This window comes from Callithrix jacchus, chromosome 5 (genome assembly GCF_049354715.1).
Source record: "Callithrix jacchus isolate 240 chromosome 5, calJac240_pri, whole genome shotgun sequence".
Classification (NCBI taxonomy): domain Eukaryota; kingdom Metazoa; phylum Chordata; class Mammalia; order Primates; family Cebidae; genus Callithrix; species Callithrix jacchus.
The window spans coordinates 106,567,743-106,595,742 of record NC_133506.1 but is presented as its reverse complement, the minus strand read 5'-3'; the positions used below and the strand labels follow the sequence as shown (position 1 = coordinate 106,595,742).

Here is a 28,000-nt window from a genome sequence, read left to right as displayed (position 1 = left end):
TATGAGCCACTGTGCCCAGCCATAAGTGGACTTTTAAAATCATGGATAACATACATTTATATAAGGCAGGGTCTTTAGGGAAAAAATAATCTGTCAAACTAGCAAGCTATTTTCCCATCTGGAATCCCACAGCTTTCTCTGTAACTCTCAGCTCCCTCTGACCTGCAAAGACCTTTATATTCTATCATTTTCTTGCTCATTTAGTCTCCTCAGCCAGATTATAAACTGCTTGAGCAAACACTGCTGCCAAACCATCCATTACATTCCAGATCTTGGGTCACTGTCAACAGGTCTATAAAAACCTGGCAGTCAGAGGTGTCAAAATACAGGTAGCAGCATCAGAGTGGAAACCAAGAGTAAACCTAATTGTTCCTTCACTCAGAGCCATGGTTTGGCTGTAGTTGAATATCTACGGTTTTGGCTGCTTCCAATTGGAGACTAACCTCAGGAAGCTCTGAAGCAGTAGTTCAGAGCTTCAAGTGGGTGCAATTGTTTTCCTGAGAACAGGATGAAAATGCGGGGCCTCGAGACTTTGGCAAGCCAAAGACAGAGTAGGAATACAATCTAACCTGCAAAATCCTGGCAATATGTCATAGTCAAGGGCTCCTTGCCTCAAGACAGAACATTAAAACAAGCAGGCAATAGTCTTAATACAAATTGTAACCTGCCACAAGGCAGATAACACAACCAGGATGAAAACAATCAGGTAGGTGCAGTAAGCTTGCCCAACCCATTCACTATCAGGAGCAACTGGCTACTTGGGAGACCTTTCAAACAAGTCAGGTGACTTAACAAAGCAGAACTCCTCTGTATCCCACAAATCCTTCTGTATCTGTCAGCAACAGCCACTTAGGCACTGACAGGCTGGCAGTCCCTCTACCTCCCCTCCCATTCCCCTTCGGTACTTTGTTCATAACAGATGGTGTCAGTGGCACAGACTGAGACACTGGGTAAGCAAATATGAAAGCAGGGGAGGCCAGGCATGGTGGTTCACACCTGTAATCCCAGCACTTTAGGAGGCCAAGGCAGGCGGATCACTTGTTAGGAGTTCAAGAACAGCCTGGCCAACATGGAGAAACCCCATCTCTACTAAAAATACAAAAATGAGCCGGGTGTGGTGGTGCATGCCTGCAATCCCAGCTGCTCGGGAGGCTGAGACAGAATTGCTTGAACCCAGGAGGCAGAGGTCGCAGTGAGTCATGACTGCACCACTGTACTCCAACCAGAGAGCAAGATTTTGTCCAAAAAAAATGTAGGGGAAAAAGAAAGACTGGGCTGTGCACCCTGGAGAAGGAGACAGGAGGGCGAATTTCAGGAAGACAAGATGGAAACATTCTCACATCCCGATCTGGGTGGTATTGCACACACATGTAAACCTTCACTGGTAAGTATGCATAATACCTGTGCCATTACCTTATATAACCTACACCTCCATGAAAACCCAAAACAAACAGGCCACAGGCTCCCTGTTTGCTATCCTTTATTAAAGGGCCCACATTCTCATGGGACTCCAGCCAAACCAGTGAGGTCCCCCAAATATAGCAGGAGGCCTAGAAGGGAAGGGGAATGACTTATGATCCTACCATGCCTCCCTAGAAACAGAAACCACCACAGACAGACAGGGGCTGGGGAGAATTCGCCTCACTCTCAGTCTTCTCCCCCTTTCCCCTACTTGATAAGAAAGTCAAACACTGGCTACGCAGCACCCCAGCCCCCCACCCCACCCATAGCAGCGTTTGTGGGACCCACCCCCTGGCAAGGGGTGGCCCCGAGGCAGCTTCCTATCTCTCCCTTCACTTTGGTTTGCTCCTGGCAACTCCGTGCCCCTTCCTTTCCTCAGCCTCCGGCTCAGTATCCACTCGTCTTCCATCACCTACTCGGACCTTCTTTCTCATCTTCTGGGCCTCCCTGCCCCAGCACTTCTGGGGAAGCAGCCACTCAGGCGTCTTCCCTTCTCCTGGCAAGGGGCCCCACCAGGCCCTCTGCCCAGGATGTGGGACTCACACAGCCACCCCACTCTCCTTGAGGTCAGGGGCAGAGCGCTGCCGTCTCATTCGTGGGGGAGTAGTGTATGGGGGGTAGCGGGGCCCTGGGGGCCGCTGGGCTGGGTAGGGTTGGGGTGGCTGGGGATAAGAGTTGTGCTTTTTGGGCTGGAAGTGCTGGGGTTCAGGCTGTGCAGAACCTGCTCCTCGGGATCGGCCCCCGCCGTCCAGGGAGTTCCTGCGGTGATGGTGGGACCTTCGGGGACTTGGAGGCCTGCGAGCAGGGGTGGCTGGAGGGGGAGTGACCTCCTCAGGGGGTTGGGGTGGAGCTGGAGCCTCCCCACTCCCCATCCCTGGCCAGAACTCCCGGTGCTGGGGGTTGCTCTTGAAGGGGAAGCGCAGCTTGCAGTCGTGAGGGGGCACAAAGCGGGCTGGAGGTCTGCGCAGCCCCCCACCCCGGCCCCCAGAGCCCTGCAGTCCCTGCAGCCGCAGCTGCTCCTGCTTGAGCCAGCGAAGACGACCACGACGGAAGGCAGGGTCCTCCTCCATGAGCCGTGATACCCGCTCCCAGCTTGAAAGTGGTGGTGAGGGGGGCTGGGCTGACGGCATGCGGTCACTGGGGGCTGCCTCCTCTGCTGCCTCTGATCCTTCAGGTGGGGCCCAGGGGACCTCACCACTTTCTTCTTCCTTCTCATCCTCATGATCCTGGGAGGGAGGAGTGAGAGAAAAGAAGGGACGTAAGGAGAGCTGAATCCTGAGGATGTGTGGATTCAAGAGAGACCTGGAATGGCTGGATGTCAAGGGTCTAAAGAAAAGCCTGGAGATAAGGAAGCTAGAAAAGTAGTGGAATAGGAGCATGGGCTTGAGAAGGGCTGAGCTCAGTCCTGGGCTGGCCACTTCCCAGCTATGTGACCGGGTCTTTGGCTTGTAACCTCTCAGTGCCTCAGTTTCTGCATCTGTAAGATGGCATCAATAATAGTACCCGGTGTTTAGGGTTGTTCTAAGAAATTAGTATTTCAGATGGAGAAGAACAGAGCAGGAAAGGAAGAGAGAAAACCAGCTCAGAGGTGGCTACAAAAGATTCATTAGAAGACATCATTTCAGTAAAGACCTGAAGTGAGGGGCAATCTCTACGGTTATTTGAGGGAAAAGCATTCTAGGCAGAGGGAACAGCAGGTGCAAAGGTCCTGAGGCCAGCAAGTTCAAGGAACAGCAAGGAAGCCAGTGAGGCTGGAGTGGTATGGAGGAGCTGAATTCAGACAGGTGGCCTTCAGTTGCCATGACTGACTGTTGGTCCCCATTAGAAAGCTAGAACAGCAAAAATTTTGTTGGCTGATTAAGTAACCCCAGTGGCCTGCACAAATGTCTGGCACACAGTAGGAAATCAAATATTTATTTGTTGAGCAAATACATGCAAAACAGGAATAGGTGATAAGACTACCACCCACAGGGCTGTTATGAAGATTAAACAGGACCACACACAGAAAGCACTCGGCGGCACAGCATCTCCACGGAGTAAATGACCAACAAGAAGTGAGAGGGGAGGGGGGTGATGATAAGAAGACATATGGGTGACATTCTTCAAGCACTAACTTAAAACTGTACACTTCATATCAGTGGGTCTTAGACTTCACTGTACTTCAGAAACACCTGGAGCTTATTATAAATGCAGAATGGTCCTCAAAGATGTGGATTCAGTAGGTTTGGGGTAGAACCCAGGAATCTGCATTTTTAATTAGTAGCCTGGTGGTGGTGAGGCATGTGGTTCATAAACAATACTGAGAAAAACTATGCTATACTTCAATGCAATTTTTTCCAGACTCAGGGGAAAGGAGGTTAGGCTCTGAGATGGGAGGTTCAGACTCCTAAAAGAAAGAGCTGAGGGAGGAGAGAAAGAGCTGAGGGAGGAGAGAAGGGGAGAGAGAAGACACCGCCAGGCCTACCTGGGCCAGGGGGATGACCCTCTCCATGCGGAGCATGCGGTCCCGCAGGGCCTGCAGCTCCCGATCCTTGGTGCTGTTCTGCAGCTTCACCTCCTGCAGAATCCCCGTCAGCTTGTCGATGTGGGCCCGGAGGTCCTCCACCTCTGCCCCTCGAGCTCCCTCCTCGCTACCACCACCACTGCCAGCTCCACCTCCTTCCTCCTCGCCCACGGTGTCCCAGACATCCCGGGCCACAGCCCTCCAGGCGTCTCCGGGGCCCTCCGGCTTGCCATAGGTGCGACACAGCTCCCGCATCTTGAGGGCGGCCAGGGCCTCAATCTCAGCCCGCCCGTGGCGGAAGTCAGCCAAGGCCACTTCGTAGCAGATCTCCTTCACTGCCTGCATCTTCAGGTCAGCCATGGTGGCCCAGCGAGGGTCTTTGCCCTGAAGCCTCCGTCGCTGGGGGATCTGATAAACCCTGCGAGGGGCCCTACGCTTGCCACTGCTGGGCAGACCACAGCGTTTGACAATGGTCTGGACCGTAGTGGGTGGCAGCTGCTCCCGCAAGGAGGAGATGAGCCGCCAGCTCTCTTCACAGGAGCGCTTGTCAGAGTCATCCCCGCTGTCCGAGTCTGCATACTGGAGCCACAGAGAGAAAGACGAAGAGAGGGCTAAGGACATCCAAAGCCCCAGTGTGTCCTAAGGACACTGGAAACACTCATCAGGGAGCCTGGGTTCAAGTCCTGCTCCACCCCAACAGTGCACCCTCAGGCAGACTACTTAACCTCTGCTCCTCTAGACAACAGAGATAATGATGGTATCTCCCTCCTAGATGCATTTGGAGTATTTAGAACCATGGCTGGCACTGAGAAAGTTACCATAAGTATTGGCTGTAGCTAATCAATGTGGAACTTTGTGCAAGACTTAAAAGACCATTTAGGGTTTGGTGGCTTGTGCCTGAAATCCCAGGACTTTGGAAGGACAAGGATCGCTTGAGCCCAGGAGCTGATGACCAGCCTGGGCAATGTAGTGAGGCCCCCGTCTCTATAAAAAATAAAAAATTTAGCCAGGCACACTTGTGATCCCAGCAACTCAGGAGGTTGAGGTGGGAGAATTGCTTGAACCCAAGGAGTTTGAGGCTGCATTGAGCTATGATCAGGCCACTGCACTCCAGCCAGGGTGACAGAGCAAGATACTGTCTTAAAAACAAAACAGAAAGTCCATTTTACCCATTTATGCTTAGTGTTCCATTATTGGAACGCTAAGGAGCCTGCCACCACGTTCCATTATTGGAACGCTAAGCATGTGGGAGTTATTTATGTCCTACTGCTCAAGGTCACCAAAGTCTGATTTTTAACTCATACAAAAATTTTAAAAATCGCAACCTCTGGCATAAATGGACTGAAGAACTATCTTGGCCGGGTACAGTGGCTCATGCCTGAAATCCCAGCACTTTGGGAGGCTAAGGGGGCAGATCACCTGAGGTCAGGAGTTCCAGACCAACCTGGCCAACATGGTGAAACCCCGTCTCTACTAAAAATACAAAAACTAGCTGGGCGTGGTGGCAGGCGCCTATAATCCCAGCTACCGGGGAGGCATAAGAATTGCTTAAACCCAGGAGACAGAGGCTACAGATCATGCCATCGCTTTCCAGCTTGGACAACAGAGGGAGACTCCGTCTCAAAAAAAAAAAAAAAAAGAGGCTGGGCATGGTGGCTCAAGCCTGTAATCCCAGCACTTTGGGAGGCTGAGGCGGGCAGATGGCGAGGTCAAGAGATCGAGACCATGGTGAAACCCTGTCTCTACTAAAAAAATACAAAAATTATCTGGGCATGGTGGCGCACACCTGTGGTCCCAGCTACTTGGGAGGCTGAGGCAGGAGAATTGCTTGAACTCAGGAAGTGGAGGTTGCAGTGAGTCAAGATCACACCACTGCACTCCAGCCTGGCACCTGGCAACAAAGCGAGACTCTGTCTCAAAAAAAAGAAAGAACAATCTTAATAGCAACACAGGTGATACTTGGATATGGTGAAAATCAAAAACTTGGCATAATCAACTAGAGTATGGGAAGTCCTGGTCAACTGGAGGAATCTTCCTTCCTTCCTCACAATGGATTCCTCCAGCAGTCACATCTCTCTCCTGGCTTTTTCCTCTCTGACCCTTCCCCTTATCCCCATGCCCACTTCCCACTCTGGCTCAGGCGGTGAGCACTGCACTCGGACTCAGGCTTGCTACTCATCTGCCTGTCAGCCCAGCCCCCAGCCCCTGCTTCCCCTCACCAGTCGCTGCTGCTCCAGCAGAAGATCGGCTTCTTCCTTTTCTTTCCGGTACTGATTCTCCAGATCCTGAAGCCTGGGATTGAGCCAGGAGGGAAGGAAGAGCAACTTCGGTGGGGTATCTAATAAGAGGAGGACACTGGGGTGCAGAGGCCCAGGAAGGACACCCTAGAGGGTCATGGGGGATGTGGGTAACCCTCGTACCTCTTCTCCATCTCTAGCTTGATGTCGATGCCTTGCTGCTCCAGCAGTTCCTTCTGGGCAAAGTTCCAGTCGACTGGCTCAGAGGGCGGTCCTGGGGGCGGAGGGACCCCTCGTTCCCGTTCCAGCCTCGCCTGCTCCGGGTGATTGAAGCGGAAAACGTGGTTCTTGCCCATCACAATTCTATTCCCTGGAGATGGGAGGAGGGAAAAGTAAACTCGCTTCCCAACAACAAACCCATCCCTACACACAAGGCATAGAAAATCTGGCCCAGGGGCTGTGATACCCTCTCTTCCATCACCCCAAGTCTGAGGGCAGCCAGAGCCTATGCTCCCCTGGCTGACATCCAGGGACCAACCCCATTCCTGCCAGCGAAAGGGAATTGCGAGAGCTGGGCATCCGCTTCCTGTTCCCTGGGGCAGTAAGAGAAACCAAGACCTGACTCCTTTACCTTCACTTCCCAGTTCCTTCTTTACATCCTCATGCTATTTCTGATTTATTTCAGGGTCCTCCTCTAGGATGCACCCAGAAGGCCCTCCCTTGAGACTTCCTACACACAGCCACGCCCCAGAACCCTCACTCTGCAACACGTTATCTACCTGACTTCAGCACCAGCGGTTCTGTCACAAGCTTCCCATTCACATATGTCTCAGCTCCTTCACAAGGCTCCAGAGTGACCACCACTGAACAGAAGGGCAGAACAAAGGGAAAGATTAGATCTTGGAGGAAGGTGGGTCAGTCACAGATTCCCACCTTGCCTTACCCCGAAAAACCACACATGCACCACCAGTCCCACCCCCAGTACCTGTGGGGGGTACCACGGCCCCTCTGGTGGCAGGCAGCACGGGAAAGGAAGAGCAGAAGGAGGGTTAGAGCCCCAACTACAATTCCCAGAAGCCTCTGCAGTGGCTCCTGACTCACCCACCACTACCCTCCCCAGCAGCAGCTTAGAAAACCAGTAATTCTCAAAAGGATTCATTCTTCACGTTTAACTGATGAGAGGCCCTGTTATTTCTGCCTTCCAGATATCCATTCCTACCTTTCCCACTGACATTATCCCTGGTGGGGCCTGGATTCCTCCAGCAGGCTTCTAGCCCAGCTCTCTGCCTCATGCATCTTGCAAACTGTCATCTGACTCATCTTCTCAGACCACAGCTGACATATGACAAGAGAAAGTCAACCCAACCCAAACATCCATCAAGCTGCTCCTCCGTACAAATCACTGAGCCTGCTAGTTTCTGGGGACACAAAGATGCACAAGGCAGCTCCCTGCCCTAGAGGAGCAGTGGCCATTGCCACAGAGGAACCCTGGTATCTCAAAGGCCCAGGCTCTGCATCTCCTTAGCCAGGGATGCTGAACAAGTCAATTTAACTTCTGTGTCAGTCTATAAAATGGGATAGGCCGGTGCGGTGGCTCACGCCTATAATCCCAGCACTTTGGGAGGCCAAGGTGGGTGGATCACAAGGTTAGGGGTTCAAGACCAGCCTGGCCAAGATGTTGAAATCTGTCTCTACTAAAAACTACAAATATTAGCTGAGTGTGGTGGTGCATGCCTTTAATTCCAGCTACTCAGGAGGCTGAGGCAGGAGAATCGCTTGAACCCCAGCAGCAGAGGTTGCAGTAAGCCAAGACCACGCCACTGCACTCCAATGGGGGCAACAGAGTAAGACTCTGTCTCAAAAATAAATAAATAAATAAAAAAGATGGGATAATGAAATCTTCCTTTAAAGAGTAGTTAGAAGACCCAAATAAGTAAACCATAAAATAATATGCAAACATGAGTTTATTATTATAATATTTATACTAAAAGTAATAGAGAAACAGAGAGACTGAGATGAACTATAACATCAGACAAGGACAGGAACAAATGATGCTGCTGGGAGAACAAGGAGAGCAGAGGACTCAGCTTAGGGTCAGAGGAAGGGAAACAAGCCAATGCAATGGGAGACTCAGAAGAGAATGGGCAGAGACAGCCAAGGGCATCACGGGAGTCAGGGAAGAGCAGCAGCAGAAGTGGATAGCAAGAAGGGATGTGGAGTGTGTAGAGGGGGTGCCGTCTACCCCCACCTTTACTTCATTTCCCACCATGACCCAAAATTCATCTATTGATTCAAAGCCAAATATATCACAGTCCTACTACCTTCCAGACACTATTTTATTAGGCCTTAGAAATACAGTGGTGATATAAAACAAAACATCCCTGCTCTTATAGAGCTTACTTCTCGCTGTTAAGACAGACAATAAACAAGATAATCAAAAGCATTTCATTGCGACGGATGCAATTTATTTATCTATTTACTTTGAGATGGAGTCTCGCTCTTGTTGCCCAGGTTGGAGACAGGAGAATTGCTTGAACCCGGGAGGCAGAGGTTGCAGTAAGCCGAGATTGTGCCACTGCACTCCAGCCTGGTGAAGAGTGAGACTGTCTCAAAAAAAAAAAAAAAAAAAGAAAGAGATTCTCCTGCCTCAGCCTCCTCCTGAGTAGCTGGGATTACAGATGTGTGCCACCATGCCCAGCTAATTTTTGTACCTTTAAGTAGGGGTTTTTTTTAACATGGGGTTTCACCATGTTAGCCAGGCTGGTCTCGAACTCCTGACCTGGTGATCTGCCCGCCTCAGCCTCCCAAAGTGCTGGGAATAAAGGTGTACAGCCCAACCTCTGGCTGGGTCTTAAATCTGCTGTTAAGAACCGAGACCCACAGGGACTAAACCATCACAATCCCCATCCTTTGCAACACAGAAACATTGGCTGCCTTTACTGTGATTTATGTCACAGTCTTGCACACGTGTCATCTCCCCACAATCTGAGCTTCTTGCTGTTGGGCTCACTCTGCTGAGGTGTATTTTTGGCGACTTGTATGGTTTTCATATCTCTCCCAGCAAATGGCTTAAGGTAGCCGCACGGGAACTTGCCACAGGAACTTGGCAATAACTCATGGGGCTGAACTGATTCAAGAGCTTTCAACCCAAAATGCCGGAAACATTTGCTGCCACTGAGGACCTGAACCAGACCAGAACAACTACCTAAATCTGCTGTCCCTGAACCAAATGGAAACCCAAAAGGTTTGTCTTTTTTTTTCCTTTTTTTGGAGACAGAGTCTCACTCTGTTGAGACTAGTCTGGCCAATGTGGTGAAATCCCATCTCTGCTAAAAATACAAAAATTAGCCAGATGTGGTGGTGTGTGCCTGTAATCCCAACTACCAGGGAGGCTGAGGCAGGAGAATTGCTTGAACCTGGGAGGCGGAGGTTGCAGTGAGCTGAGATCACGCCATTGCACTCCAGCCTGGGCAACAAAAGCAAAACTCCATCTCAAAAAAAAAAAAATGTGTTGACCATACCCGCCCCAGGTCCCTTGTCCCCTGGAAGGTGTTAAACTAAGCACTTCTAGGTCTCTCAATGCATACACCAGGTCCAAGTTGACAGACAGCATATGTGTACCACGTCCTGCCTCCCTGCCCAACTCATTTTCACAGAGTGTGACTTCATTGAGCTTATGTGAACCCAAATCATTCTATTTTTTTTAAAGTGTCAGAACTAAAACAAACTGGTGACCTCAAAAATACACCTCGGCAGGTGCAGTGGCCCACACTTGTAATCCCAACACGTTAGAAATCTGAGGCAAGAGGATCACTTGAGGCCAGGGGTTGCGAGACCAGCCTGGAACACACAGTGAGATACTGTTGCTCTTTTTTTTTAAATAAAAATTTAAAAATAAAAAAAATGGCTGGGCGTGGTGGCTCACATCTGTAATCCCAGCACTTTGGGGGGCCATGGTGAGCAGATCACGAGGTCAGGAGTTCAAGACAAGCCTGACCAACATGGTGAAACCCTGTCCCGACTAAAAATACAAAAATTAGCTGGCCGTGGTAGCACACACCTGTAATCCCAGCTATCTGGGAGGCTGAGACAGGAGAATTGCTTGAACCCAGGAGGTGGAGGTTGCAGTGAGCCGAAATTGTGCCACCACACTCTAGCCTGGGGGACAGAGTGAAACTCTGTCTCAAAAAAAAAAAAAAAAAAAAAAAAAAAAAGCCCCACAATACTACTACTATTAATTAAGAAATGGGCTGGGTATGGTGGCTCACGCCTGATCTCAGCACTTTGGGAGGCCGAGGCAGGAGGATCACTTGAGCTCAGGAGTGAGACCAGTCCAGACACCATGGCGAAACCCTATCACTACAAAAAATACAAAAATTAGGCATGGTGGCGCTCGCCGGTGGTCCCAGGTACTTGAAAGGCTGAGGTGGGACGATCACTTGAGGTGGGAGGATCACTTGAGCCTGGGAGATTAAGACTGCAGTGAGCCGTGATTATGCCACTGCACTCCAGCCTGAGTGACATAGTGAGACCCTATCTCAAAAAAGTAATAAATAATAATACACCTTGAACCTCATGAGTATTGTTTTATTAATATGTCAGGCTTCTAACTTTACCCTTAGAGTTTGTGATTCTTAAAAGCTTTTGCTGCTACGGCCATGTAAGGGCTAAAGCCTGAAAGTTTCAAACCAAAGGGGCACATAGCCCCGTAACTCTCAGAAACCTTGGCAGTCGGCCCCACGAGGTGGCTCACACCTGCAGTCCTAGCACTTTGGGAGGCAGAGGTGGGCGGATCACCTGAAGCCGGGAGTTTGAGATCAGCCTGGCCAACATGGTGAAACACTGACTCTACTAAAAATACAAAATTAGCCAGGTATGGTGGCACACTCTTATAATCCCAGCTACTCAGGAGGCTGAGGCAGGAGAATCACTTCAATCCAGGAGGCGGAGGCTACAGTGAGGAGAGATCATGCCACTGCACTCCAGCCTGGGCAACAAAAGTGAGATTCTGTTTCAGAAAAAAAAAAAAAAAAAAGCTGGACACAATGGCTCATACCTGTAATTCCAGCATTTTGGGAGGCCAAGGTAGGCGGATCACAAGGTCAGGAGATGGCCAACATGGTAAAACCCAGTCTCTACTAAAAATACAAAAATTAGCTGGGCAGGGTGGCATGCACCTGTAGTCCCAGCTATTTGGGAGGCTGAGGCAGCAGAATCATTTGAACTAGGGAGGCAGAGGTTGTGGTGAGCCGAGAGCATATCACTGCACTCCAGCCTGGGTAACAGAGCAAGACTTCGTCTCGAAAAACAAACAAATAAACAAAATAAATAAATAAATAAAATAAAAAGAAAAAACAAAAAAAGAAACCTCTGCAGTCATAACTGGATAGAAGCAGGTTTTCTACAGGGAAAGTTCAGATATTCAAATACATTTGAATAGGTTTTCATTTAAAAAGGAACAGAGTGCTAGTTTTATCTAACAAGATCAAGAAGGGCAGGATCTCTTCAGCAAAATCCCATCCTCTGGCTCACCAGTGTCCCATTTCTGTCTTGGGACCCTCACCAGTCCCTGACCACACAGTAGTCTGCCCTCTCAGGGTGGGTGCAGAGGGCCAGGCCTGTGATATTCCTCAATTCATACTCATGAGCCTGAAGCCCCTCTGAGGACAAGACTACCACTCCTCTTTATATGACCGCACTCCCTAGTGCCCAACCCAGGCCTCTGTGTTCCGTGTTTGGGGTAGAACATGGGGCCTCTCTGTCTCCCTGTCTGGCTTCTCTTACCCCCTCAGCCATTACCTTCTCCATCTGGCTGAGGGATGCTCCGGAACAGACAGTGTTGCTCCCGAATGAACTGTCCAGTCAGCTTGATGTCCATATCTACCTGGCCGACCCTGGGGAAGCAATGGCCAACATTCCTGAGCATGTGTCAGACTTTAACCAAGCCCCTCCTGAACACCAGTTTATCCAATTCAATAAGCCGGCAGAGGCTCCGGGAAGTGAAGTGGCTTGCCCAGGGTCATTCAGGTAGGCAGTGGTGAAGCTCAGATCTAAGTCCAGGTGTGCCTGACTCTGAAGCCATGCTCTTAGTCACCATGTTACACAGCAAAGGGGAAAAGCAAACCTGGGAGAAATGGGCACCCTCAGCCACAGGCCTCCACCCTCCTTAAGGCTGATGATCCTGAGAGTTCACTCCCTATCCAAGATGATTATCAAAGATAGCCACAAATGCCCATAGTGGGAGGGAAAGGGCACCCTCACCCCTTTAAGGGAGGCATCAAGCCCCCAGGACTTGTTAATACCAGCACAAGGAGCCACTTGCCCTTAGCTGCCCAGCCCTCAACAGCACAGACCAGGCCAGGGAAGGCCCCATCAAGGGATGCCAAGGCATTGGCATCAAGGGCTAAGAATGTGGGGGTCTACATTTCCTAACTCTCCTGCCCCAGTAAACAAAGATCTCTCACCCTAACCAAACTGGCAGATGAAGGCGAGACAGCCACTGAGGAGGAAGGCTCAGCAACTTCTCTTGAAGCTGGAAGAGCATGCAGGGCTGAAGACGTGGCTGTTTAGAGAGATCTGAGGTGTCTCCAGGGACCCCCAGGGAATGTGGCCAATCTCTGCAGTCGCACCCCAAAAGCAGAGGCCACCCCTGCTGGCTACACGCTACCTGGTGATGCCATCTTTGATGTGGTAGAGCAGACACTCAGACATCAGAGGGTCTTCATTCAGGTTCACCAAGTGGGGAGTCTAAGGAGGGAGAGAAGGATGATCAGGGGAGCCATCCAGGGGTGCCACGGAAAGGAAGGAACGAAGGGGTGGGAGGAGACACCCCTCCAGGTCTGGCACTGCCAGCTGCGCCCCCTCACTCTGGAGAGCTCTCATGCCCTCTGTACTCCTCCCATCATCATCCCTCCACCCTGAGGATCATCTTAGGTTCTTTGGTTCCCACTTCTCACACCAACTGCCTTTGGGGCAGCCTGGTCCACCCTCTCTTCACACTAGGGGCCTACAAAAATTGCCCCACCCATCCAGCTACGTCCAGGTTAGCAACCCTTCCCAAGGCCTCTCTCTTCAGAAGCACTTTGACCTGCCAGGCTCCCTGACCAAAAGCCCCAGACACCCCTGCATTCTCTTCTTCCCTATATTCCTCTGTCCCTGGTCCCATCTTTTCTGTCCTCAAAATGTACTGTGCAGCTTCTGGAGAGTAAGCGGGGAGACTGAGTGAGCACACTGGTACTCTCCACCTTTCATCAACCTTGAATTTCTTACACACATGAATTACTTTCACAATTAAAGAATAAAAAGTATCACTTCGACTTAAAAGCAAATGGAACCAACACTGACTCTTTCCCAGTGACTACCCCTTCCCTTCAAGCCTGGGTCCCTGCAGCAGCTGCCTGGGGCTGTCCCTGCCTGAAGTCCCCAACCAAGTCCATCATGAATACCTGCTATGTTGATTTGTGCTGAAAACCCAGCCCACTCCCTTCTCCTGACTTGTTTCTGTTACAACAGCCCTGCCCTCCATGAGCAGTACTCTGGGAGGTGCACAGGCCTTGCTGCCTCTGTACCCCCATTCATGCCAGCTGCCTGCCCCTCGACACCCATCTACCCCTGGGCACCACCCTGCCCCAGGCCCACCTGCCTTCCTGCCACCCCTCGGGTCTCCCAGCTTCCTGCCCACACCTTGCTATGGCCATATCCTTGCTGAGACCTCTCCAGCTGGAACCCCAGGCCCATTGGACTTGAGCCTGCTTTTTACCCTGGTATCCCTGGGGTCTCCTCCGTGTCCAGGCTCCAGTCCACCTGTCTAAGCCCCTCTCCCAGGCCTCTCTCCCAGGCTCTGTACTTCCACTCAGAGTAACCCTGAGCACTCTGAGTAACTCACTCCAAAGCAGGCCTCCTGCATCCCTAACGGCTCCCACAACAGCCCCCCTCCTGCCCCACCCCGACCAGCCAAAATCATTCACTTCCCATTCCTCCCAGTCTGTCTTAAATGTGACTTCCTCCAGGAATTTTTCCTAAGACTTCCATCAGAACACAAGACCTCCTGCCTCTGCTCCAGAAGGATTTACTATGGCCTTTCTACCTTGCCCTGGTGAAGCGCTAGGCGGGGCCTAGAGATGAGTCAAGCCCAGGCGCTGCTGTCCAATCAGTCAGGAAATCAAAGTCAGCTAGGGGATGTGAGGCTTGGTGTGGCAGGAAATGGATGCTTCACAGAGGAGTTTCTGATTTTCTCATTCCCTTGCTTAAGTTCATTTGTTCATTCATTTGTTCCCAGGGGGTTGAGTGCCCCTGTGTTCTGGGAGGGACTCAAAGGCAAAGACAAATAAAGTGAAGAACTCTGGGATTCCAAAGGGATCAGGACTTAATGGGAAGGGCAACATGGAAGCTGGCCTTTAAGAATGAGGAGGGTGTGTACATGCACCAGGAAGAGCAATCCAGGTGAAAGGAGCCTGCACAGAAGCGCAGAGGCAGAAAAGCACAGGGTACGGAAGGGAAACAGCACATAGCTGAACCCTTATTTCTCTGGGAGCCACCTGAACAGTCAGAGCCCAAGGCTGTGTCCCCCACGGGTATCTGTATATCTGTGCATCCACCCCTCACCCAAGTGCTCCAAGGACCACTCCTGCAACACTTTTCTTGAGGGACACCCATGCCCCTCCCTACACTATAGTGTCAGGCCCGCTTTGGGACTGGCAAACATTGATGGGCTCCAAAAGCAGAAAGCAATCTATCCCTGGGGAGAGGGAAGACGATTTAGGGCAGTGCTTTTCAACTTTTTGTTCAGCCCTAGAACTCTTTGTTCAAAGCGAAACCTTCTCTAGAAGCCCAAGGCATCAAGCAGATTAGCAAGGAGCTGCTCAGGCCTAGGCTGGGGGTGGGAGACCCAGGGTCTGGTCCTGTCCCTCCCCTCAACCCTGAGAAGGAAGTTCAGAGCCACATTTAAGCAGTGCTTAGCCCCAGTGGTGGGGGCCCAGCGAGAGGGGGTTCCCTCCAAGGCAAACTGTAGTTTTCTCCTCTGGGGCCCAGCCATTCCCTGTTGGAGCTACCCCCACCAAACCCATTTCCCCATGTATCTAACAGTTCTCTGGCTTCAGACCACATGGCTTTTAAACATGAGAATATGTTCACCCTCACCACCCTGAGAAAAATGTAAAAGTGAACTACCCTAAGACACTTCCTCACCAATCACACCGGCAAAGATAAAAGTCTCATTAAGCCAGAATGTGGAAAAGGGTGAGGGGAAATAACCTTTCTTGCATGCTACCGTTGGGAGTATACACTGGTATCGCTATAATCTTCAGAGGGCACTTTGGCAATATAGATTAAAATTTTAAATGGCTACCGTTTGACCCAAAATCTCCACTTCTAGGAATCTCTCTACAGATAACACTCATTTATAAGACTATGCATGGTAGCCTTGTTTGTATCCTCAAGGAATGGGAAAGAATCTGAACGTCTGTCAGTGGGAAGCTGTTTAAATTATCCTACATCAACACAACAGAATACCCTGACACTGTGAAAAAAATAAAGAAACCTTTAAAATAAGGTACACAGGCCAAGCGCTGTAGCTCACAGCTGTAATCCTAGCACTTTGGGAGGCCAAGGCAGGCACATCATTTGAGGCCAGGAGTTTGAGACCAGCTTGGCCAACATGGCGAAACACTGTCTCTACTAAAATACAAAAATTAGCCCTGTGTGGTGGCAGGTGCCTGTAATCCCAGCTACTCAGGAGGCTGAGGCATGAGAATCACTTGAACCTGGGAGGCAGAGTTTGCACTGAGCTGAGACTGTGCCATTGCACTCTAGCCTGGGCAACATAATGTGACTCTCTCTCAAAAAAATAAAATAAAATAAGGTATGCAACTACAACTATTAGAGAGAGAGGCTGTAAATGTGTGCAAATGTGTATAGCTCTATGTAACACATGCCTGTAACACGTATTGTAACACCTTCTAGACGCTATCTCTAGGAGAACACATTAAGAACCCATAGGCCGGGCGCAGTGCTCACGCCTGTAATCCCAGCACTTTGGGAGGCCGAGGCGGGTGGATCACGAGGTCAAGAGATCGAGACCATCCTGGTCAACATGGTGAAACCCCGTCTCTACTAAAAATACAAAAAAATAAATTAGGTGGGCATGGTGGCGCGTGCCTGTAATCCCAGCTACTCAGGAGGCTGAGGCAGGAGAATTGCCTGAATCCGGGAGGCGGAGGTTTCGGTGAGCCGAGATCGCGCCATTGCACTCCAGCCTGGGTAACAAGAGCGAAAACTCCGTCTCAAAAAAAAAAAAAGAACTCATAATGGAAGCTGCCTCTGAGAGGGGAACTTAAAGGGTGGGAAGGATGGAGACTTACTTTTTTTTTCTTTAACAAAATGCTGTAAACTGAGAGACTTATTTTTCACTGTACACACCTTTTAGAACTCTAGAATGTTCTCTCTGGTGTGTATTACCTTTATAAGAACAATTAATAATAAAACAAGATCCCCCACCTTTGGTCTCCAGGCTTTGGCAGGTGGCATATCTGAAAGCTCTCCAAGGAAGAAACATCCACCCCATCAGTCTCCACACTCCTTTCTGCTTTTTCTCCATCCTTGCAACCATGGTGGAAGCGTCCCAGGTACAGGTACACAAAGGTGGCTGGAAGCCATGCTGAGAGAGGATCTGTAGCCCCTCTCTCCACCTAGATGTGGCTGGGTCCCAGAAGAGTCTGGCTCCAAAGCCCAGGGTCCCCAGCCCTAGGCAAGACCCCAGACAAGCAGCCTGGCCTGCTGCCCACAGCTCTCTCATTCCCTTGCTGTGGCTTGGGCCAGACAAGGCAAAATCCTTCTCTTTACAGAAGAGGGATTCAGTGATCCCTGCTTGCTTAGTCCCCTAGATGAACCTGACTTTACAAAAGAGAGAGGAGCCTCATTCTGGTAACCCATCACCTCTTCCAGGTAGCCCCCAGTGACCCTGTCTCGCCCAGAGCACAGTGTATCTGACTTAGGGCCTGATCCTCTGCTGCTTCACACCATGGTCCAGACAGGCTGAGCTGGTTCCCTGGTGGAACTGGAAGTTCCTGCTCTGCTCAAACTGGCCTCTGCCCATTCCTTCATTGGTATGCACTGGTACAGCGGCGCTGGCTGTCTACAGCCAGTGTCCTTTCTGATTGGTCAGTCCCTGTGCTGGCTGGTTATTCATATTTTGAGTATTATTCCTGCCTTCATTTGAGCCTGACCTCTCCTGCCCTGCTCCTTCCTTCCTTTCAGCAAAGATTTATAAGGCACCTAAAATCTGGCAGCAAGTACCTGTCAGGCACTGACGTGTCCCACTTAAGACCAACATGTACCCCAGGCTGTTCAACCTCATGTTGTCCCTATTACTCCATACCCTGCAAGTCCTGTCCATCTTTCAGGTTCCACTTTCCAAACTACCTTTTCCAGGAAACCAGCTGCAGCATAGCTCCAGGCCATACTGGTGCCTCCATCTATTAACCAACCCCTCGCTGTACTGGTACCCACTACCTTACAGCATAGTGCTTATGCTTTCTCTATTCCCTTTAGTCTTGTCTTCCCAAGTTATCCTTCTGAAAAACAGATTTCTTTAGTTATTTTTTTGAGCACATGTAAAGAGTATAAAATTCAAATGAGACAAAGGCATGTACAATGCCTCAGTCTATTACAACCAACCTCCAATTTCCCAGGTCCTCTCCCTCTCTCCTGAGGCTATGGAGTGGCTAGAGGGAGAAGGCAGGGATGACTAGACAATACAGATAGGAGGTGGCAGGGGAGGGGACAGAAATGATGGAGGGACAAGCCACGAACCTCAAAGGGAGAGATCGGAGATAGCACTCACTACCCTGCACCTGCTACCTCTTCTCTAAGCATTCAGAGAGCACTTTAGGCCTCCTCACTTGATTCCTCACTCACCTTCTTTGGAGAGAAGACGCCCACAGTTCCCCCATCCTCCCGGACGGCCACCCCCATCTCAGCCAGCAACGCTTCTCTGTGTGCAAAGGACAGGCAAATGTCGGTCTTACTTTCACTGCCCGTGACCTCCTTCCCTGTGGGGTCCAACCTCCACTGCTGCCCCCAACTCCTCCCAGGGCCCCAGCTGTCGGCCCTCACACCTCTCCATCCTCAGGGCTTCTGTCTTGCGTAGCTTCTCCTCCCATGTCTCATTCAGCTCAGCTATAATCTTCTCTGTCTCCTGGGGAAAAAGGGTGGGTAGGTTTCAGGATAGTCTGGGAGAAGCATCTACCCTGGGGCCACTCTACTCCTACAATTCCTTCTTTCTCAAGCTTGACTTTGGAGAAGTAAACTCCCAGCAACGCCCAGACCCCTAGCCCTTGCCAGCTCCAGCTTCCCACCTGCAGCCTCTCCATGGCTTCTTCAGGCCCAATCTGGGGCTCCGTATTGGGGGAGAATGACGGCTCCAGCTCCCCGTTATGTGTGGTGGGCGATGACAGTGACACTGGAGCGGGGGGAGACGATACAGCTGGCAGGGCACCTCCGACACTCCCTTCTGTCTTCAGGCCTGGGTGGGAGACAAAGGAAAAAGTATGAGGTTAAGGAAAGAAAAAGCAGATAAGAGATATCAAGGAGACCAAGAGCTTCACAGAGGACGCGTCTGTAAGGACTACAGAAGACAGCTGGTTAGCCTCCTACCAGGCAGGGAGCCCTCCTACCACAGCCATGACAAATGGGCACCCAGTCTCTCTGCTTGAACCCCAGGGGTGCAGAGCTCATTACTGAATGAGGCAGCCAGTCCTTTCCACTGTTAGATGACTTGCACCATCAGAAAATTCTTAGCTGGAGCTGGGCGCAGAAGGGTTCACATCTGTAATCCCAGCATTTTGAGAGGCCGAAATGGATGGAACACCTGAGGTAGGAGTTCAAGACCAGCCTGGCCAACATGGCAAATCCCAGGCTCTATTAAAAATACAAAAATTAGCCGGGCATGATTGTGCATGCCTGTAATCCCAGCTACTAAGGAGGGTGAAGCAGGAGGATCACTTGAACCTGGGAGGCGGAGGTTGCAGTGAGCTGAGATCGTGCCACTGCACTCCAGCCTGGGCAACATAGTGAGACTCCGTCTCAAAAAAAAAAGAAAGGAAGAAAATACTTAGCTGGGCTGGACACAGTAGCTCACACCTGTAATCCCAGCACTCTGGGAGGCCAAGGAGGGCAGATCACCTGAGGTTAGTAATTCAAGACCAGCCTAGCCAACATGGTCTCTAGAAACCCCAGTCTCTATAAAACTACAAAAATTAGCCAGGTGAGGTGGCAAGCGCCTGTAATCCCAGCTATTCAGGAGGTCGAGGCAGAATAATTTGAACCCATGAGATGGAAGTTGCAGTGAAATGAGACTGCATCATTGCACTCCAACCAGGGAGACAAGAGTGAGACTCTGTCTCAATAAAATAAAAAGAAAGGTAAGAATTCTTAGCTGTGCTGAGCTGAAACAGGCCCCACATCATGTGCACTAGTGTTTCTAGTTCTGCCCTCTGGGATAAAAGACCTTACTGCTTTCTCTTCTTCAAGACAACTCCTCAAATGTTGGAAGGCAAATATCCTATATACGTTATCCTTCTCTTCCCACTTACATTTCCCACACTGTGCCCCTCAGCACCCTAACTATCCTCAATGGGATGATCTCAAGACTGAACGCAGGGTCCATTCCTAACCCAGTCAGCATGGATTATACATCCTCTCATTTGGACACTGTTTCCTATAAGTGAGGCGGAGTACAACATGTTAGAAACCACTTCACTGCGAACTGTCACACCATCATCCACTTTGACTCTGACATTTTACAAGAACGTCTGCCAACAGAGTTAGCCAGTAGCCTAGCCTCTTAACAATTTACTGTTTGACCCATAAGTACCTATTTCCTGTACCTATCATTTTATTAGTTCCAGGAGCCTGACAGGTCCCTCTGGATCCTGACTCTCCCCGAGAGAATTAGTCCCTCCCAGCTCTGTCACATCTGAAGACATACATCCTCTCTCCACATCTGTTTCCAAGTCACTGAGTCATAGCTCATGGTCCCTCCCTGGTTCCAGAAGTTGGCAAAGGCATGTGAGAAGGAAGGGATGGGCCAAGGGGCGTCTTGAGCTGCCCGTCCCTGGAACCCCTACCTTCCAGAGCAGAGGCTGACAGTCCCTGAGCCATCAGCAGCTCCCGCAGCCGGGCCACCTCCTCCTGTAGCTCTCTAATTAGCCGGGCATTGGGGTCCTCATTGATGATGGCATTGCAGCGGATTTGCTTGGTGCGGTCAGCATACCTGGGTGAGGGAGAAGGATCGGTGAGGCCTGGCTGCAGGGGACCCTTGGTCTGCTGCCTGTTTCTCCTTCTCCCTCTCCCAGGTCTCAAGATATTGTGGCAGGATTCAGACATCTACCCTGTCTCACTAGCAGGGTCCTAAGCAATTCGCCTCTGAAGTCCTGGCACTTTTCCTGTTCTGCCCCATCCCTGCTAGAGCCAGAAGCCCCACCTGAGAGTGCTGAGAGTCTCCTCGTAATTGATGTCAGCAGGGCTCAGGGCTGCAATCATTGCTGTGCGTGAGTTCCCACCTATGAATGGAATGCAGGGAAAAGCTTTAGCTGAGGTAGGGGCTAAAAAAAGTCAGACTGGGTCATGGGGCTGCAGCTTCACTGCTCAGGCAGGGTCTGATAGGGTCACGGTCTGAGGTAAGGGAAGCTAAGAGTGTGGAATTGACCGTGACATCTGGTTATAGGAGACAGTGAGGTCAGGGAGATACCAGGTATCTGCAGGATAGTCACAGAACCACGGGAAGGGGATGCAGTCAGCAGTGCAGCAGTGGGTATGGAGTATGGGATCTGGGATCCGGGATCAGGAATCAGGGAGGGTTCATGAGTAGCCAAGTCAGTGAGGCTTGGCAGGGAGGGTGGGGCCTTTATCTCAGCATCAGGAAATCTTCAAAGGATGTTCCCTCTGATGTTCACTTCAGAGGGAGAAATGAGACAACAGGATTTGGGATTCTTGGCACGGCAAGGGGATCTGTCAGATGTATCAAAGGGGTTTGTGGGATGTGTCAGGGTCAGCTGAGAGAGGAAGAGGCCCTCACCCAAATTTTCCTTGAGCAGCCAGGTGAGCACAGAGTCCCTGTAGGGAATAAAATCCGACTTCCGCTTCTTTGATTGCTGAGGGATAAAAGAGGGAAGGAAGTTAGGGTGAGTCACCCCCCCCTTTTCCCAAGCCCCTTCTCTTCCCAACACCCAGGTCTCACCATATCCGCAAGAGCCGAGATCACCTTTCCCAGAGTAGTCAGGGACTTATTGATGTTGGCACCCTCCTAGAAAAGGATGAGGAATGTAGGGATGAGGCCCTCCTCTCCCAATCTGATCCACTTCCCCTTTCTATCTCCCCAGTGAGAATCTCAGGTTCCTCCGAATGGAGACCTCCACACAGCCCACAACATGCCCTCCAACCAACCAGCCCTCCGAAGCCCCTTCACCTTCAGGCGCATGCCCCGGGCCCCTGAGGAGTCAGCCCGCTCACTCCCAGCAAGGTCCACCAAACTGATCTTACTGACCTGAGGTCAAAGGAAACAGGCAGGAGATGAGGTGGGGTTGAGGGACGGGACAGGCAAATCAGGGGATCACCCAGCGGGAATGTGGGCAGCTGGAAAAAGCCAGGAGGGAGCAAGGGAGGAGGCCAGGGGAAATAGAATACATAACAACAGTGAGACGGTGACTACTCACTCAATTACAAATAGCTACAAGTCCACTGTAGGCAGGGACAAGGGACACACAGGGGGATCCAAGCCCTGTCCTGGGTCTAGTAAAAAGAACAGCTGGGCTAAGTGGCTCACATCTGTAATCCCAGCACTTGGGAGGCTGAGGCAGGTAGATCACCTGAGGTCAGGAGTTCGAGACCAGTCTGGCCAACATGGCGAAACCCCATCTCTACTAAAAATACCAAAAAACTAGCTGGGCCTAGTGGCACATGCCTGTAATCCCAGCTACTCAGGAGGCTGAGGCTGGAGAATCACTTGAACCCAGAAGGTGGAGGATGCAGTAAGCCAAGATTGCACCACTTAATTCCAGCCTGGAAAAGAGCAAGACTCTGTCTAAAAAAAACAAAAACAAAAATGGCTGGATGCGGTGGCTCACGCCTGTAATCCCAGCACTTTGGGAGGCCAAGGCAGGAAGATTATGAGGTCAGGAGATCAAGGCCATCCTGGCTAACAGAGTGAAACCCCATCTCTACTAAAAATACAAAAAAATTAGCTGGGCGTGGTGGCATGTGCCTGTAATCCCAGCTACTTGGGAGGCTGAGGCAGGATAATCGCTTGAACTTGGGAGGTGGAGGTTGCAGTAAGCCAAGATCACACCGCTGCACTCCAGCCTGGGTGACAGAGCGAGACACCATCTCAAAAAAAAAAAAAAAAAAAAGAAGGACAAACCAAACAAGTAAACAGTAGCAGAGGGGGGCAGATTAATCTGGGTAGGGGGCGGTCATGGAAGTCTTAAGGAGGCACTCAACCCAGCATTGGCAGAGAGAGCCCAAGACTCTTCTACTATGTCACTGTTCCTGTTGCCAGGGGAGGTTGTGGGGGTCCCACCTTCTCCGAGTCCAGCCCACTAAGCTGGTCATGGCAGCGCTGTGTGAAGACAATGGTGAAGACAGCATGGGAACGGCTGCTGGTCTCATTCATGTTGGTGGCAGCCACAGTCCTTGGGGGCAAAGGGAGCTGTCACTGGATTCTGCCTCTCACCTTCCCAGCTTTGGCTCCCTTACCCTCTGTTCTGTCAGCCTGCCTCACCGTGCTTTATTTCCACAGTCCATGAGGTCAGCAATGTCCGCATAGGAGGTCACAGCCAATTTGGACAGGTCCTGCACGTAGGGGCCCAGGATGGGGTGCTCCCGGACCCGCAGAGAACCCCGACTCTTGGGGTTCAAGAGGTCTCGTACCCGCTCACAATAGATCTCCATATAGCTCACCTGAGTGGGAGAAGCAAATTAGAAGTAACAAAACTAGCAACAACACTGACAATGAAACTTGATCTGAATCCACTGGACATGATCCGGTGACTGCAGCTAATACATGGTGCGAAACATTTTGAAGATGCTGGCTCAGTGGCCTGCGCAACAAGCCAGGAGGTAGGTCCGATCATTAGCATCTCACAGATGAACACACGAAGCTGAAGGACACAATCACTGCCCAAAGTCACAGTTAGTAACCATCAGACAGGATTAGATCACAGGCTATCTGATTCTAGCAACTGTCCTCAGCAGTCTGGATCCCCTCTCAGCACTGCCACCGAGACCTGGGCTTACCTCCACAGAGTAGGATAGCTGAGCACTCTGGTTCTCACTAACGCGAGAGAAGAGGTCCTCACAGAGCTAGAGAGAGACACAGAGAAACAGAGACACTCCTGTTCAAGGCATACCTGAAGTGTCCAGCCACAGGCCAAGCCCAGTCCCAAGTGAACCCACTGAACCCTTGCCACAGCCCTGAGGGAGGGGTTATTCCGATTTTACAGATGGGAAAACAACCTCAGAAAGGTTCCCACTTGCCCAAGATCACAGGCTAGCACTCAGCCAGCCAGAGCGCAAACCCCAGGCATCCTGACTCCCAAGCCTATGTGCCAGGTCACTATGCTGCACAGCCCAGGACAACTGTAGTTAACTCTGTTATCCCCACCGGCGTTTATACAGTTAACACCCTGCCGGTGGTACACAAGCCTGTATGATAACCACACTCACAAATTATCATGAAACTAAGTAAAACAGTGGTAAGTGGTAAAACTGTTGCCAAAGCCTTATTCTTCTCACTGAGGCTTGATGTCTCTCATGGGGCAAAGACCCCTCCATCCCAAAGGGTTGTCCAGCTTGCAATCAGCCTCTATCTCCCATTACATTGCTTTCACCAATGGCCTCAGAGCCAGGTCTCTGTTTCATAATCCTCAGACCCTGGTCCTTCCTCCCTCAGGGGGCAGCTAAAGATGTTCCTGTTCTGGCTGCCCCACCAGGTCCTCAGAGTACCTGGGGCACGATGCCCTGCTGCCCTGGCTCCTGTCGGCCCATCATGGTATAGGATTTCCCAGCCCCAGTCTGCCCGTAGGCAAAGATGCACACGTTGTAGCCTTCAAAAGCATGGAGCAGCATCTCTTCTCCAATGTCCCGATACACTTGTTGCTGAGATGCAAACTGGGGGTCCTCCGCCTAGCAGAAAGCAGCAGCAGAGAAAAACAGAAGGAAGCCTGGATGACTTTATTCTTCGTGTCTCTGTCCCAAGGGTCTTGCTTCCATCACTGATGATTCCCCAAAAGTCCTGTGTGCCCTCCCATCCCCATTATTGTCCTAATCGTCCAGAGGATCCTATCCAGCCCCTGCTAGTCCTAATTGCCCCAAGGGATTCTCCCTTCCCCTTCAGGGCCTCAATAATAGCCCAAGGATCCTACTACCCCTGCCCAGGATCATCCTGAAATCCAGCCTGACTAATTCCCTGGAGGTCCTATTTCTTAACATGTCCCCTCCCCAGGACCTAAATCCACTGTCTCTCACTGCCTTGCTCTTCAGCCAGCCCAACAACCTCACCGAAGTGTGTGACCAGTAGGAGTAGTCAAAGGTGAAGCTTTTGGGGGTATCCTTGCTCTGTTTAGGATTGATGATGGCTGAGGGGTAGGAGAGGGTAAAGAAAGCAAAGTCAAGGTCAAGTACTCCCAGCCCCTGCCCATATCCCCACCAGCCCCTGGAATCCAAGCATCCCACTCCCCACCACTATCCTGACTCATCTCTCCCCTTTGATATTCCCCACCCCCTCCAGCCACCAAAGCTAATTTTGTCTTCCTAGGACCCGCCCCCACTGAGCTGCCTCCCTGGATTGGGCAATGGAGGGCTCCAGGCCAACATTCCCCCTCCCAGGGACTGGGAACACAGGAAAGGGCAGCCTGCCCCAGCCCCTGCCCTTACGACTAGCACCTGCTCTGTGCCCAGCACAGCCCTCCCCCTAGTTTGGCCCAGCAGGACTGGCCTGTGTGGTGGGCTCGGCCTTCCCTGCCTGTGCCCAGCCAGGCCCCAGGGACTCACTCACAGGTGGTGTTACCCTGCATGCTGACCACACACTTGGCATCCTGGCTGGTCTCACGGGCGTTAAAGGGCCGAACCCTCACGGCCACTTTCACTGAGGCACCAGCCATGGCTCCAGACACTCCTGCCCTCCTCAGCTGGAGGACAAAAAAAGGTATGGTACGGACAGAGCCACTGGGGGGACCCAGACATTGTCTCCCAGCTTCTTCCCAGAACCAGCCTCTTCACATCTCCCCAGAGCCAGCCTCTCAAGGACCCAGTTCTCACCCTCCTGGCTTTCCTCCCAAATGTCACTGTCTTGAGAGACTCCCAAAGGTATTTCTGCCTTTCTCCCCAGCTATATTCCAGCTTGCCGGGACCTGGGCCGTCTCCCCAGAGTTACCTGGCGTCCTGGCCCCAGACCAAAGGGGCTGTATCAGTTCTGGCTGCCACCGGCCCTCGTAGGGGGAGCCCCATCCTATTCCTGGGGCCTGGCCACACCAGCTGGGGCTCTGGGAGATACCCTGGTTGTGAGGGAAGAGTTGTTAGGAAGCACCAGCTCCAGGGACCTGTCTGGGGTTCCCAGGTTGGAGGGCCACGAGTAGGGGGGCAATGGTAGGAAAGGTACGGACAGCTGCCCCTCTGGAGTGGCTGAATGCAATGTGAATCCAAGGGCAGGGACGGTGATATTTTTATTCCTTGTCACTCAAAAGTGTAATCAACATTCAGATAGAGGAGGGAGAGAAAGAGGCTGGAGAAAGGGCAATCCAGAGAGAGGGGCACATGGGCAGAGACATAAGGGTGGCAGTAAGAAAGAGAACAGGGGCAGAGAGTCACAGACAGCAAGCAAATAAGAGAAATAAGACAAAAGGCAAATCTGCAGTCATGCTATGAAGGAAAGAAGGGGAGAGGAAAGGAAGAAGAGACAAGAGGACAGCAAACACAAGGTGTTAAAGAGGCAGAGTAGGGAACTCTCAGGCCAAAGCACAAACTGGGAGCCTAGAAGAGAGATGAGAGGAGAGGAAAATGCAAATGCAAAACTTGTCCTTTGGGTCGGGCACAGTGGCCCAGGCCTGTAATCCAAGCACATTGGGAGGCCAAGGTGGGCAGATCACAAGGTCAAGAGATCGAGACCATTCCGGCCAACGTGGTGAAACCCCATCTCTACTAAAAATACACAACTCAGCTGGGCATGGTGGCACACGCCTGTAGTCCCAGCTACTTGGGAGGCTGAGACAGGAGAATCGCTTGAAACCAAGAAGACAGAGATTGCAATGAGCCAAGATCATGCCACTGCACTCCAGTCTGGCAACAGAGGGAGACTCCGTCTCAAAAAAAAAAAAAAAAAAAAACTGTCCTAAAATTCCCCCCCCAGTGTCTGTCAGCAAGAGAGAATCCAGTTCCCACCTAGGGCCCACAATCTCCACACACCAGGCCCATACTGCTGATGGACAAAGTCCAAGGACTGGAAATACAACCCAGGACTGGGATCCACAGGGCCTACTTCGTGGGCTCTAAGCCCCTTGCCCAGCCCCCAGCACTTCCTCCTCAGGATCCAGGACAATGGGCAGGGGAGGGTGGGGTCATCCTGTATCCATCAGACCAACCCTCAGGGCACCACCCTTGAGGCACCCAGAAATACCTGTCTTTGAGGGTAGAGGGTCCCTAGGGCCTCCCTGAAAGGGAGAAAAAGAAAAGAAAGCCGGCTGGTCCCAGCCTGGGGCTAGTGCTATGGCGTCCACTGTCCTGGGGAAGGTGCCAGGCTGGAGCCCAGGAATGTGGGTGATCGGGTGCCCACACCCTGGGAGGAGAGGTTGAGCAGCCCACGCCCACGGAGCGCAGGGAGGAGGACCATGAAGAAGGATAAGGGATGCTGAGCCCCCTCCTGTGGCCCCAGTGGGCCCTAAACTCTTGTCACACTGGACCTCCCCTCACCAGCCTTCCTGGGTAGAGTATGGAACGGTGAGAGGACTGGTCTGTCCCCAGACAGGAAGGGAGTAGCTGGAATCACAGAAGCTGGCTCAGGAAGAACAGCCCTGACCCCCGAAACCCTGACCAGGGGAGGGAAGTACACTGGTGGAGACAAGCAATGGTGACGCCGCTGCTGTGGCTAATGGGACAGAGAATCGGTGGCACGGCTGGGAGCCGGCGGGGTAAGGGAATAGAGGTAGGGACAGGGTTGGCCGGTGCAGCTGTGAAGGAGCAGAGGGCTACAAGAAGGATACTGGGCGGCTGGGGTGGGGCCGACAGGGCCGAAAGGGGGTCTAGGGCCACCCGCACCTTACCCACCCAGCGGTTCTCACACAGGTCCCCGCCCGGTTTCTCCAGGCGGCCATGCGGACCCGTCCTCCTGTCCAGCCAGCCGGCAGCCGCCCGGGCCTGGCACCTCACTGCGCCTCCGCGGAACAAACAGCACATGATTCCGGCTCTGGAGCCTAGGTCGCGCCGCCGGGAAACGCAACCCGGACCCCGGCACCCCGCCCCCCAACCCGGCACATTCCTCCGCGGGCGTCCCTTCCCTCCCCCTTCCCCAGCCCTCACCTCGGCGCGACGGGGCTCCCGGAGCAGCTCCGCGGAGTGAGAGGGGCAAGCTTTCCGGGAAGCGTGAGGCGGCAGCGGGGAGGATCCGGGGCCGGTTCGGAGCTGCCCCCGCCCCTCGCCGGGTCCCCGGGCGGCGGGCGGCGGACTCGCGCCCCGGGGGCGGCAGCAGTAGCGGCGCCAGCGGCCGGCGCCCGCCCGGGCAGCGCGAGCTGGGGCGGGAGCAAGGGGCGGGGGA

General features: G+C 51.9%; 1 protein-coding gene across 2 annotated transcripts; it reads right to left on the bottom strand.

The window, feature by feature from the left end:
* Positions 1 to 1,463: 1,463 nt before the first annotated feature.
* On the bottom strand, positions 1,464 to 27,966 carry KIF1C (kinesin family member 1C). Of its 2 annotated transcripts, XM_078374078.1 has the most exons (24): positions 27,766 to 27,966; positions 27,514 to 27,614; positions 25,628 to 25,748; positions 25,250 to 25,382; positions 24,754 to 24,830; positions 24,199 to 24,378; positions 23,491 to 23,556; positions 22,976 to 23,154; positions 22,775 to 22,886; positions 21,665 to 21,742; positions 21,437 to 21,502; positions 21,275 to 21,350; positions 20,681 to 20,759; positions 20,325 to 20,470; positions 18,555 to 18,721; positions 18,315 to 18,394; positions 18,115 to 18,190; positions 12,869 to 12,948; positions 12,001 to 12,095; positions 6,981 to 7,064; positions 6,385 to 6,571; positions 6,184 to 6,256; positions 3,926 to 4,543; positions 1,464 to 2,687 (listed from the first exon to the last, which is right to left on the bottom strand). In XM_078374078.1, the coding sequence occupies exons 4-24, from the start codon at positions 25,353 to 25,355 to the stop codon at positions 2,001 to 2,003; spliced, it is 3,312 nt and encodes a 1,103-aa protein (XP_078230204.1). In that variant the 5' UTR covers positions 25,356 to 25,382; positions 25,628 to 25,748; positions 27,514 to 27,614; positions 27,766 to 27,966; the 3' UTR covers positions 1,464 to 2,000. The 2 variants fall into 2 exon arrangements, with proteins under 2 accessions (XP_078230204.1, XP_008995510.3); XM_008997262.5 differs by lacking the exon at positions 27,514 to 27,614.
* Positions 27,967 to 28,000: the final 34 nt, after the last annotated feature.